Below are 13262 nucleotides of genomic sequence, written 5' to 3' on the forward strand. Positions count from 1 at the left end.
GTAGTTATATTTTAAAGCCAAGATTTAATTTGGTTGGTTTTTTTCATGCTACAAGTTTATTCTGTTTTATGTTTGTTTATTTGTTTGTATTTCATTTTTTAAAGATTATTAGAGATATAAACTACAAAGAAGATAAAAAATTTATAATTTCAAAAATTTTAAATTGTAGTTAAGAAATTTTAAAGCCAAGATTTAATTTGGTTGGTTTTTTCATGCTACAAGTTTATTCTGTTTTATATTTGTTTATTTGTTTGTATTTCATTTTTTAAAGATATATTAGAGATATAAACTACATAGAAGATAAAAAATTTATAATTTCATAAATTTTAAATTGTAGTTAAGAAATTTTAAAGCCAAGATTTAATTTGGTTGGTTTTTTCATGCTACAAGTTTATTCTGTATTATGTTTATTTGTTTGTTTCTCATTTTGTAAAGATGTATTCTATTTCCTCTCCTGTTGTCTAGTACAAGCTTTGCTTTTTGACAGTAGGCTGGGATGTACCAAAATATTAGTTTTTGTTATAAATTTATATTTAATGTACATTCTTGCAAATAAAGATTTATTATTATTATTATTATTACCTTGATGCGTTGTAATGCTATTACTGACTTAGTTGTTTTATAGATATGTTAATAAAATGATACTCGTATGAACTAGAATCAAAAGTGTTGAATGTAGAAGTCTAATGTATTTGTTAGTATTTTTACCGTTTTAACCTTTGTCCATATCTGTAAGGACCATCCTAATCTTAACTGGAAGTCAGGCTGTTTCCAGCTGCGGACATAAATTTGGTCGTGATCGGCGTGCAAACGGCCGTAACGTCTTTCAATTTCTTTTCGTAGTCTTCTTTGTTCGCGGATTTGTTCGCTTCCAGCCACATGATCGTCTCGTTGCACTTTCTCGTCAGGGTCGCCCTGTCCTCTTCCGTTATGACGTTCCTACGCTCTGACATGTTTATGTTGTCCAAAGCGGATTTCATGGCGTAAATGTAGTTTTCAAGCTGGTTCCTGGACTCTATTGTCGTTTTGAGCAGCTCGTCTTCGTTTTTGAATTTGTCCGCCTCTTTCACAATCCTTTCGATTTCGTTCTTGTTGAGACGCCCTTTGTCGTTTGTGATGGTTATTTTGTTTATTTTCCCCGTCGCCTTCTCCGTCGCTGCCACGTTCAGTATTCCATTGGCGTCGATGTCGAAAGAGACTTCGATTTGGGGTATCCCTCTCGGCGCCGGTGGAAATCCGGTCAACTCGAAAGTCCCTGAAATAAAAATCAGTCACGACTTGAAAGCGTTAAGTACGTTTTCAAAATTTTTAGCTAAGTTCAGTGTTACACAAATGCAAAACAATAAAAAATATTAAAAAAACTTTTTATACTATCGCCTTTACCATTCCTATTTTGACCTTGGGCATACTACTTACATGCGAGGAAGGTTTCAAAGGCCAAAAATACGATTACTGTTAATACGGTTTGTGAACAGTTGTGATATATAAATATGTTAGAGAATTTCGTCAGTGTTCATTCGACTTCTTCAATAGTCGGGCCAGCACTGGAATTGCAATTTCCCGATCCGCCGGCTCTTCCTGTGGTGCAGTAAAACTTTTTCGCAATAGGTTCGCAGACTTCTTTGATGTCTTTTAATTTCTTTTCGTAATCCTCTTTTTTCGCAGACTTATTCGCTTCTAACCACATGCTGGTTTCGTTGCATTTCCTCATCACTGTTTTTTTATCATCTTCCGATATTGAGCACCTGCGGTCTGACATGTTGATGTTGTCGATGGCGGTTTTCATAGCGTAAACGTAGCTCTCCAACTCGTTCCTAGCGGAAATGGACAGTCTCACTTTTTCGTCTTCAGTTTTGAACTTTTCCGCATCTTTTACCATCCGTTCTATTTCAGTTTTGTTCAGCCGTCCTTTATCGTTCGTAATGGTGACGTTGTTAGTTCTTCCCGTCGCTTTTTCGACCGCGGATACGTTTAAAATTCCATTTGCGTCTACGTCAAAGGTAACCTCGATCTGCGGTACTCCCCTAGGCGCTGGAGGAAACCCCGACAATTCGAACGTGCCTGAAACAGAAAATCGAATTTTTGAGAATAAAAGTGGTCAATAAAAGGGACTAAATATTAAATAGCAAATATAAATTTTCCAGGTCGAATCGAACATATTTAACACTATCCGAACTTCGACTTATTTCGACCACTTCAATTCTCAAGCATTCGACTTTCGGGGCTTTGCTTTTTTCTTAAATACGTTTAATAAACGTGTTATATCTTCGAGGTACACGTAAATATCTAAATTTTCTCAGGCCTCCTTTTTGCGTTTAACATTGCATTGCCAGTTGATTTATTTTAGTTCTAATGTTATCAATTAGATATTTATTTTGTAGTAACGTATCAATTATTACTGATTCCATAATTTATTGGGTAATTTAACCAATTAAAGATTCAGCAGTATGACTACTGTATGATTTATAAGGCTTTCTTGAGCGGCTAGTCCTAGATCAGGCAAATATAAAAAAATATTTTTATGGCCTTTGAGTACTAAACGTATCAATTTAGATTATGTGTTGTGGTATTCGCTAAGAGTTTCAAATTAAAATTCTAAGAACGGCATCCTTCGATTTATCGGGCGCTCACAGGTATAGGATGGGTATGACTGAGTGCCAAAATTGTGCCACTAGTGACGTAAAGAGGATACATGTGTCGATGGAATGCCCTGAATGTGAAGATAGAAGGAAGGATGGATGGATTTTACATTGCAGAGAATTGCTAGGTTTATTAATGATAGTAGAGGGCAGACAAGACGTTTACAAAATGTTGTTTGAACACATCAGGGATGCCGAAATTTAAAAAATAATAGGTCTGTGCGGCTGGTCTGGTGATCGGGAGTAAGGTGGTGGGCGTCTCGTTCTGGCGTTGTGCCCGGTGAGAAGGACGGGAGGGATGCAGGGCTTTTTAGCTCCGCTCTCCTAGAGAAGAGGTTGTGGTTCATCGTGGCCGTGGATCAGAGCCCTTGCGTATGACCTCCGAATTACCTCCCGACCTCGCGGGAATCGGAGCGATCGGATGCCGAAGCGACATGTAACGAGGACTACGCTAAGTCCGTCGAATGTGTGAGGAATGGTTGACGCGGGCGGATGTTTTCCGGTTGTGGCCGTCTGGGTTGCCTTTGCCGAAGGCGTGGGCTCCTCTAGGGGGTTGTTAGAGATTCCACTAAAATGGAAACCGCGGCCATCCTGAGGTTTCGACGGTGGCGGAACCCCTACACCCAGGGAGATCGAGTTGTCTTCTATATCTGGCGAGTGCGTGGGAGATCTAGGATCGATGCATTTCGACCCCTTTTGGGTATCCCTTTACGCGTGGCACACGATTGGTTGCACAATATTAACTCCCTCAGAAGGGGAAAGAGAAGTCGACATGTCGGCAGCATGCTGCAGGATGATGTGGGCTTCTACACCGAACCTCGAGAGAAGCAATTTTTCAGTGCGTGGAGGTGAGTCCCTCCTAACTTGAGAATCTAGACGTGTCATAAGGCTTATGTGCCAGGTGCGCACGCTAAAGAACCTCAAAGTTAAATGACATTGCGATCCCAGTGGGAAACATAATAGCTTCGCTCTCCTCGAGGAAGTGGACTTTTCCACTGGTATTTCGATGTTCGTGGTTTTTATCCACGTCATCCAGTGGGTAGACTGTCAAGTGTAAGTAAGAAGCATCTCTGGTTAAAATTTGCATCTCTCTCTTCCTGCCGCGGCGGGTGTTGGCGCTTGGGTGCATTGCTTGGGTTGCTGGATCCGTTAAACATCTTGATTTTAGACGGTATCTAGCAATTTAGATTATTGATATTATTGTAAATGTGAATGGACAGATAGAGATGTGTCTCTTGTGAAGCGCATCTCGAAAATTCCCTTTTTTCCTCAATCCAAATCTTGAGACTGTGCAATGGGTGCTCCGAGGAGATTCCAGCAGATCCTTCCCAATCCTTGGTTGGAAGGGAGGTTTTCAGGCACAAAACAATGGTGTAGCCCTGAGAACGTGCCTTTCTAGAGCACAAGCTGGCTGGTGTTTCCTGGCGCCTTAAGCATCCTTTGTGTTGGATGATAGGATCAAGGAAGCGTATAGTATCTTGAGAGGATGCAAAGACTACGCTGGCGAAGCCCCTACACCCAGGGAGATAAAGTGGTGGTCTCTATCTAGGGAGAGCGTGGAAGACCGGCTGATGCATTTCGGCCCTATTGGTATCCCTTTAGGCGCAGCACACGGTGAAGTGCACAATGTTTACCCACCCCCTCAGAAGGATCAAGCGGGAGAAATCAGCATGTCTATTTGATTAGTCTGTGAATTTTCGAGCTTCTACATCAAAATTCACGGTCTTACAGCCAACCGTGCGCAGAGGTGAGTCGCTCCTAACTTGAGAAACTAAACGTGTGATAAGGCCTGAAGGCCTAAGACATTGCGACTTCCAATAGGAAACAAAATCTAGATTATTGCTATCAACACACTGAGCATGGGTAATGGGAATACTCAAACCCCCAAAATATTAAAAAACGAAAAATACTCCATTTATATACTACCTTCCTCTCAATTCCTTCCTAACAAACCAATACAAGTAACCCTCTTCCTCTTCTATTTTCCCAATTTCAGCCGGCGTCTCACAGGGCAGGAATATTTGCTCCCTTACTTTACCCCTTATGTACAGCCGATCTCCCATTACATTCCGACACCTTAACCTTCACGGCAATTTTCTCCCCCAAACATTCACCCTGTTACTTTTATCCATCCCTAACCATCCGCAACCTCCAAACCCATCATTGCTTGAACACTGGCTTCGTCTGTGGAGAATCAAGTAACCAACAATCAAAAATATAAATACATTGTTTTCACTCTTAATCGTAACACTCTCCCAGCTGTTTATTTGTACGGCACCCAATTTCCTCCAGCAAATAGTATATGATATCTTGACTTTAATTGAACAAAAAACTTACGTTGAACACACTCGAATAAAATAAATTGACTGTAAACCTATGTTTAAAATGCTAAAGAGACTACTTGAAAAAAAGATCTAAACTATCATTAACAACCAAAAATTATTATCATTACCCAAATCGCCCAATTTGGATCTATTTGTACGGGGCAACCAAGTGTTCCAATCTTTTTTCAGTATTAGAAGTATCGAAGAAGAAAACAAACTTAGTTGCTACTGCCAAGCTTTCCACTTATTTTACGGTCATCAACAGGGGAAAACAACTTTAAACATGTCTACAGATTGACATTTAAGGTTTGACAAGTGTTCTCAAATTTCCTTGAAGACCCAACATTACCTAGGACTGTGATTCGTTCCAATCTCAACAATCCAAAAATCCTTCGTTGATGCTCCATTCTACGTCACCAATAATACTGTAGTGACCCTTGTAGTCACCACACTTTACCGCTACATGCCATTACCACTTATGGAATGTTCTCGCCCTCCACTCTGCAGCCAATCAGAGTAGAGCTCTTATATAAGCGGGGGCACTACCCTCAGGGGAATCAGACTCGTCAGCCCGACGAGATCTCAACCATCACTAATCGACAACAGCAGACTCATCGACACGACGAGGTCTCATTCATCACTAATCAACGACAGCAGACTCGTCAACCCGACGAGCTATCACTAATGGAACACCGTCGACGACAGCAAGAGTACTCGCGGCTTTAGTCTGATTCTCTCCTTCTATACACAGCCGACTTGGCGATAAACGCCAAACGCTGCTCTCGGCTAATTGCTACACTCAGCCCGAACCTCAGCCAACGGTTTACTCTGTCATACACCACAACCAACGGCGCCACTCGCACGATCTCGGCCTTATACCTTCGTCACGGCTTCTCTCAACACCGGCCCTTGTCATGGCCACAAAACTCCCGGTCACTAAAATACTATCCACTCTGATCTCAACATACCCATCCAACCTTGCCCAGTACAGCTAACATAAATTTCACTCCAAACTAAACTCTCATGACACCTGTTAACCTGTCCAACTTCCTAGCTTTCCTAACCTCATAGAAGATTGAAGCGCAGGTGGCCTCGAGACCATCTGATTTTGTAACTTCGGCAACGCCAGGGGCCACAATGGTCAATTACGGCCACCTTCATTGTATGGTGGCTAGTCAAATCAATCACGCCTGGCAAATAATGTAAATGTGCATACAATAATGTGTATGTGCATGTGTATATGTATATTACTGTAAATAACACTTGCTTGTTGCATTTCCTATGCCGTTCGAAAATAAATAAAAAATTCTACATTATGATGTTATAGCTTTAAATCGTTATTCCCAATAGATATGTGAAGAACGTAGAATTACGAGAGTCATAATACATGAACCAGTGAAAAATTAAACTTAATGGCCTAATTAAAGTGCTATTTAAAGTCTAATTAAAATGAGGTGGATTCACTTGTATTAATCCTTACTGAATTTTTTTTATATTTTTTTTTTCCAATATGAAAATTTTCCTAATAGAACATGATCCACTAGTGTCTAACTTTCTAGTTCAGTGAGGAAGTTAAAATTTTTAAATTGTTCATGGACAATGGAAGAAATTTAAACGATCGAATATTAAAAAATGATTTGAAAGGCTTACCAAGAAGGTTGTTATCCTTCGTTAGAGCACGTTCTCCTTCGTAGACTTGTATGAAGACCCCCGGCTGATTGTCAGCGTAGGTGCTGAAAATTTGCGAATGTTTCGTCGGAATGGTGGTGTTCCTGTTGATTAAGGTGGTCATGACCCCGCCGGCTGTTTCAATCCCCAGAGACAAAGGTGTGACGTCCAGCAGAAGGACGTCTCTGACTTCTTCTGAAGTGTCGCCTTGTATAATGGCCGCTTGGACGGCGGCACCGTACGCCACCGCTTCGTCCGGGTTAATAGATTTGTTCAACTCCTTCCCGTTGAAATATTCTTTAAGCATGTTCTGTATTTTAGGTATCCGAGTCGAACCACCGACGAGTACGACCTCGTCGATTTTGTTTTTCTTTATTTTCGAATCTGTCAGAGCTTTCTCTACCGGGTCCAAAGTGCTCCGAAACAGATCTCCGTTCAGCTCTTCAAATTTAGCCCTCGTTATCGTCGAGTAGAAGTCTATTCCTTCGAAAAGAGAGTCGATTTCGATATTACTCTGCGTCGCAGAGCTCAGCGTTCTCTTCGTCCTCTCGCAGGCAGTCTGCATCCTCCTCATCGCCCTTTTGTTTTCCGTGAAATCTTTCTTATGCTTCCTTTTGAATTCGTCGGCAAAATACATGACCATCCGGTTGTCGAAATCCTCTCCTCCTAAATGGGTGTCCCCGGCTGTAGATTTCACTTCAAACACACCGTCTGCGATTGTCAAAACAGACACGTCGAAAGTTCCCCCACCGAGGTCAAATATCAATACGTTCATGTCTCCAGATTTCTAAAATTTAACGGTAGGTTAGATAATGTTAACACAGGGATAAGCAGTGCTTTTTTACCCTCTTGTCTAGACCGTATGCGACAGCAGCAGCAGTCGGTTCGTTTATTATCCTAAGGACGTCGAGACCAGCAATAGCTCCGGCATCCTTAGTCGCTTGGCGTTGCGAATCATTAAAATATGCAGGTACTGTGATAACTGCATTATTTACCTGGATAAACCGTCAAAAGTATATTACAAATCTGGCATAGATTATATTTATCAAATAAGGGACAAAATAACGCTCCACCCTTGAATTTTAATGTATTTAGGTTTATTCATGTTCTGCATATCAAAAATAGGTTTGGTTGTAAAAATTAACACATTTAGAAAGAAAATTTTCAATACCTAATTAAAAAACAAAATTAATGAGTAAAAAAATAACCAGGATAATTCAAAAACAAATAAAAATACTGAGTATTTCCACCTCTGGCAGGAATCACATCCGTTAAACGCTCTTTCATTCCTTGGAAAAGATTTCTGATAAAATCTTGAGGAATTCTTCCTCATTCATCAAGAACAGCCGTTTCCAATTCTTCTAGGGTGTTAGGTCCTGGATTTCGCCGTCGTACTCGTCGCTTAAGTTGGTACCAAATGTGTTCGGTTGGATTCAAATCTGGACTTCGAGTAGGCAACACGAAGCACTCACTTCCAACCCAAATGAGGTAGTCATCCACAATACGTGTTTGGGGCCTGGCATTATCTTGCATTAGGAAGAATCTGTCATCGCTGTAGGGAGCAAATGGCACTACATGCCCTTCGATTACGTCTTGTAAGCATATCTATGAAGTTAGAGATCTTCCTCAGACAACCAACAACCAATTTGATCCAAGGAAATGCCATCCCAGAACATCAGTGACCCACTGTGGAATGCTACCTGAGGAACCGTACAGCATGGTGGGTACCTTTCTCCTGAGGGTCTCTCTATGATATTACTAGCTTTTACTCGGGACGTTTTAATGTACCTTTCTAATGGGATGCAGAGTGCTATGGCTTTGTAATAAAATGTCTCGTTTCTCAATTAGTCTCTTCCTCAGTTCACTTATTCGTGGCAAAAAGTTGTCCATATCCCTTAGAAATGGAATTTCTAAAAACCCTATCTTAGCGGCTATCCATGTCATTATAAGAATGCACTGCCGAAATTTAAGCGCGTCACGGAACTATTTTCTATATACTGAGTGTTCGGCTACTCGTGTGACAAATTTTGCCAGTAGATTTTACATTTAAAATAAAACAAAAACGTCCTAATTAACTGTGGTCCGAATCTCAACAGTTTCGGAGTTATTCCACTTTTCTGATTTTTCAAGATTTTACAAACTTGCTTCAAAAAAACAATAATAACAAAAAAACTAAAACCGTTCATACCATTGAAAACTACGTTAAATTTCCAATAAAATGTGATCAATACCAAACTTGTAAACATAGATGAGATAAGCGTTTTAATAGACAGAACTTCCAAAAAAAATGTTTTTTCAAAGTTGAAAAAAATACTGTGGTGATCTAAACTACTATTTCCAAACCTAGAGGCCAGCAAATTTCAGAAAACGAACTCCATTTAATATCCTTTTTAGTGGTGTAATTTCTTTTTTAATTATTTTTTTCAAAGATAAAGAAATTGATGGAAGAAAAGTAAAAAACCGTGGTTGACGGATTGATAAAGTGGAAAGATTAATAATGATAAAACATAAAAAACTTAAAGAAAATTTGGAAAGGACAAATTCGTCGATATCATTTGAAATCACGTTAAATGTCCAGTAAGATGTTATCAATGCTAAATTGGTAAACGTTGGTGGAATAAACGTTTGAGTAGCCATAACTTTGAAAACTATTTTTTTGTCAAAGTTGAAAAACTTACTAATTTATTAATTAGTAATTCTAAATTACTAATTCCAATAATTGTTTCTACTATGGAATTACTATTTCCGAACCTACAGATCAGTAAATTTTAGAAAACGTACTCCATTTAATATCCTTTTTAGTGATGTAATTTCTTTTTTTAAATTTCTATTTTTCAAAGATAAAGAAATTGATGGAGGAAAGGTAAAAACCGTGGTTGACGGATTGGTAAGGCAGAAGATTAAAAAACTTAAGGAAATTTTGAATCAATGTATTAAACGATTTTTAAGTTGGGTTTGAAACCGAAATAGTGCAAATTGTATTCTTATGTATGGTGATTAGGGACCGTTAATAGATAATTATTCAGAAATCGTCAGATGCGGTCTGGTGTGCTGTAGGTTTCAGAAAAACATTTTCTTTATAGTGCCAACGTTTCGATCTTTATTGAGATCATCTTCAGGGCTCAAAGTGTTTGTCTTCTGTGTAATTGTGCCATTCTTGCGTGTCGTGTTAAGAGTGCCAAAAAGGCACGCAAGAATGGCACAATTACACAGAAGACAAACACTTTGAGCTCTGAAGATGATCTCAATAAAGATCGAAACGTTGGCTCGATAAAGATAATGTTTTTCTGAAACCTACATCACACCAGACCGCATCTTACGATTTCTGAATAATTGTATTCTTATTTACCAACACGACTGCAACGCTTAAAGGATTATTGTATTATTGTATTATTATTATTCCATGAAAAAAAGAGTTTTAAGATTCAAAACTTTTTCAGTCATTTAATCAAAATTTTATTATGTTTTTTCATTTTTTTTATCTTTCTGCATTACCGATCCGTCAACCACGGTTTTTACCTTTACTTCATTAATTTCTTCATCTTTGAAAAAAGTAATTAAAAAGCATTACACCACAAAAAAGGATATTAAATGGAGTACGTTTTCTGAAATTTTCTGCTTTCTAGGTTTGGAAATAGTAGTTTAGATCACCATAGTAACTTTTTCAACTTTTAAATTTTTTTTAAAGTTCTGGCTACTAACACGCATTTCATCAACGTTTAGAGGTTTAGTATTGATCGCATCTTATTTAAAATTTAACCTAGTTTTCAATGGTTTTGTCCAAAACCGTTTAGTTTTGGACTTATCATTGTTTATTTGAAGTAAGTTCGTGAAATCTTAAAAAAATCAGAAAAACACCGAAACTCTTGAGATTCGGACCACAGTTAATTAGGACTTTTTGGTTCCATACTGAATGTAGAATCTACTGGCAAAGTTTGTAATACGAGTAGCCGAACACACCGTATAGGCGACCATCTGATGATTTGCGGCCGACTCTTCCTCATCTGTAGAGCTCCGTCAAGCTTTGGTAAGACGAGGATCATCACGAGCTGGGTGCCGGGCCCTGAGGTTTTTTTTCATTGAGCCTTCTTCCTACAGTCCTGGAGGAAATCGAAACGTTTCTGATTTGTCTCATCAGATTTCTTATCTCAATTCCGGTAATGTTGCGGTTTAGTACAATCTGATGACTTCGAACCCTTGGTGTTGTCGAGATTTACACTCAGTCTCCTTGCGATATCTCGCTGGCTCTATCATCCCTCTAATAATGTTACGAACCTGTGACAACTCACTAAAATACTTGACTGGCTGAAAAAAGGTTTTATAGTAACAATAATATTAAATTAAATCAATGAAGGGAAAAGATTAACTGAAGGCGATCTTTAGGAATAGCAGAATGGATAATACTTTTTGTGCAAATGGAAATAATCAATACAAAAGTAAATATAAGAAGTAAACAAAGCATTATTTACTGTTTATTTTTACTACGATAGGTCCTATTACTTGTAGCTAATGTAGAAAAAACAGTTTAAGTTTAAATAAAATAAATTGAGATGTGCTTTAAATTTTGTACATCAGGATATAATTAAAATCTCTACCTTTTTCCCTAAGTATGCTTCTGCAGTTTCTCTCATCTTAACCAGGACCATGCTGGAAATTTCCTCAGGGTAAAATTCTTTGGTTTCTTTCTTGTATTCCACCACAATAACGGGTTTTCCATCTTTGCTTGCAACTTTAAAAGGCCACATTTTTCTGTCGTTAACTAAGGTCGGATCGTCGAATCGTCTGCCTATCATCCTTTTTGCATCTGAGGACAATATTCAATTATTTCCTACTGATCAATATCAGAAATTAAAGTACGATTAGGAAGTTATTATTCAGATCAGGTATTATAAAAACTAAACCTGTAATAGCTGAAATATAACTATTTCATCGCTACATTTATTTTTAGAGGTCTAATTGACATAATTATTTCAATTAATTAATTTTATGTAGCTTTATAAAAGCTAGTCATGAGCGGGATTCGAACCCTCGTCCTTCGGCTCAATACGCCGGTGCTCTAACCACTTGACCAAAGTGGACAAAGGTTCTGGGTTCGAATCCCTCTCGTGACTCTAGCTTTTTCATTTCACCACTATTAACGGAATAAAAACTGGTTTTAATTAGATTTTACATTACCGTATACAGTGTTTGTAGGATTCATGGCGGCTTGATTTTTAGCCGGGTCACCGACAAGCCGCTCCGTGTCCGTAAACGCGACATAACTCGGTGTGACTCGATTTCCCTGATCGTTGGCTATGATTTCCACCTTAGACGAAAAACTGTCAGCAGGATGTCATTAGGAAACATGTACACTTTTTTACCTTTCCATGCTGAAATATCCCGACGCAGGAGTACGTGGTACCTAGGTCGATCCCTACGGACGGCCCTTTAACCCTACCTTTTGACATAGTGTGGCCCTTTATACACTTAGACTTCCACACTCACTATTGAAAAGTGTTTAATTACTGGATTTAAAGTGTACGTTACATTAATAGTCTATGCACAAAAATGTCTTATTTTACAGAAAAACGTTTGTCAGATGGTTTGTGAAATGTAAGTCAAGGGAAATGAGAAAGGCCTGAAAACAAACAAAACGGTCGTATAAAAGTGTGTCCGAACCGCCATGATTGTTAGGCACTTACAAGTCCTTGACTTGCAACTTCCAAACAAGTAGACAAACGGGCGCGCTATGGACTTTAACGGCCGTTTGTTACTTTGCATAATAGCTCTGTTTAGTCTCGAAATTTTCGTACTGCGTTACCAGAAAGTCTTTAGGATAGCCAAAATTTAAGATTCTTAAGTTGACAAATATTTAGAATAGGTCCATTGTCAGAGATGATTGATATACCTAACCGGGAAAAATTGTCACTTACATTTTTCAATTTATCTTGTGTCTTGAACTTGTATCATGCTTGCATAGGTGGAAAACCACCAGGGAAGATGTCTTGTATTTTCCACTTCACCTGATGTTATGTAACATATGTATGTTGACATTTTTTTTATTGTTTTTATTTTTATACACATACAATCCACATTGTGAGCAACTGTTGATAAATTAACAGTTTTCCTTGTTGAAAAGATTTACCTAGAACTAGAAGAATTTGATAATGAGAAAAAACTTAACTTTTCACTTAACTTAATATGTAAAAATATTGAAAAAAAAATGAAGTAAATAAAAGAAAGAAAAAAGTCGAATTTTAATGTTAACAGGTAATTCCATGTTCAAACGAATACACAGAGATTTGTAAAGGTCCTTTTAAAATTATCTGCTAGTAATTTTTGTCCTATTTTTCTTAGACAAATTCTTTTATTTATTTATTGTCAGTTCAGTTGTTAATACGTACCATATGCTTTAAAGAAAATGAAACATTTTTGCACTTTTCCTTTGAGTGATGACGTTAATCCTGTTAAGGTTATTTAACGGCCAGAAAACGGCATAATAAAATTAGAGCTGTGCTTTGGAAAGTGTCAGTTTTCTAACTTCATTATACAAGGAATCGAGCTCATCACTCCAGTACTTATCAAATTCACAGAGTTACAGATTATTTCATGTCTCGAGCAGAAAGTGTACGCGACTGGAGTGTTTTTGATG

At 38.2% G+C, this 13262-nt stretch overlaps 1 protein-coding gene across 2 annotated transcripts; it reads right to left on the minus strand.

Moving 5' to 3' along the window:
* Positions 1-669: 669 nt before the first annotated feature.
* On the minus strand, positions 670-12669 carry LOC106671900 (heat shock 70 kDa protein cognate 4-like). 2 transcript variants are annotated; one of them, XR_001341184.2, is made up of 8 exons: positions 12544-12669; positions 11992-12114; positions 11807-11936; positions 11227-11435; positions 7477-7626; positions 6614-7418; positions 1417-2061; positions 969-1255 (listed from the first exon to the last, which is right to left on the minus strand). XR_001341184.2 is itself a non-coding variant. In XM_014402955.2 (7 exons), the coding sequence occupies exons 2-7, from the start codon at positions 12076-12078 to the stop codon at positions 750-752; spliced, it is 1887 nt and encodes a 628-aa protein (XP_014258441.1). In that variant the 5' UTR covers positions 12079-12114; positions 12544-12669; the 3' UTR covers positions 670-749. The 2 variants fall into 2 exon arrangements, 1 of the variants encoding a protein (XP_014258441.1); XM_014402955.2 differs by lacking the exon at positions 1417-2061 and having other exon boundaries at positions 670-1255.
* Positions 12670-13262: the final 593 nt, after the last annotated feature.

This window comes from Cimex lectularius, unplaced genomic scaffold (assembly GCF_000648675.2).
Source record: "Cimex lectularius strain Harlan isolate CLEC.00 unplaced genomic scaffold, Clec_2.1 scaffold22, whole genome shotgun sequence".
Taxonomy (NCBI): domain Eukaryota; kingdom Metazoa; phylum Arthropoda; class Insecta; order Hemiptera; family Cimicidae; genus Cimex; species Cimex lectularius.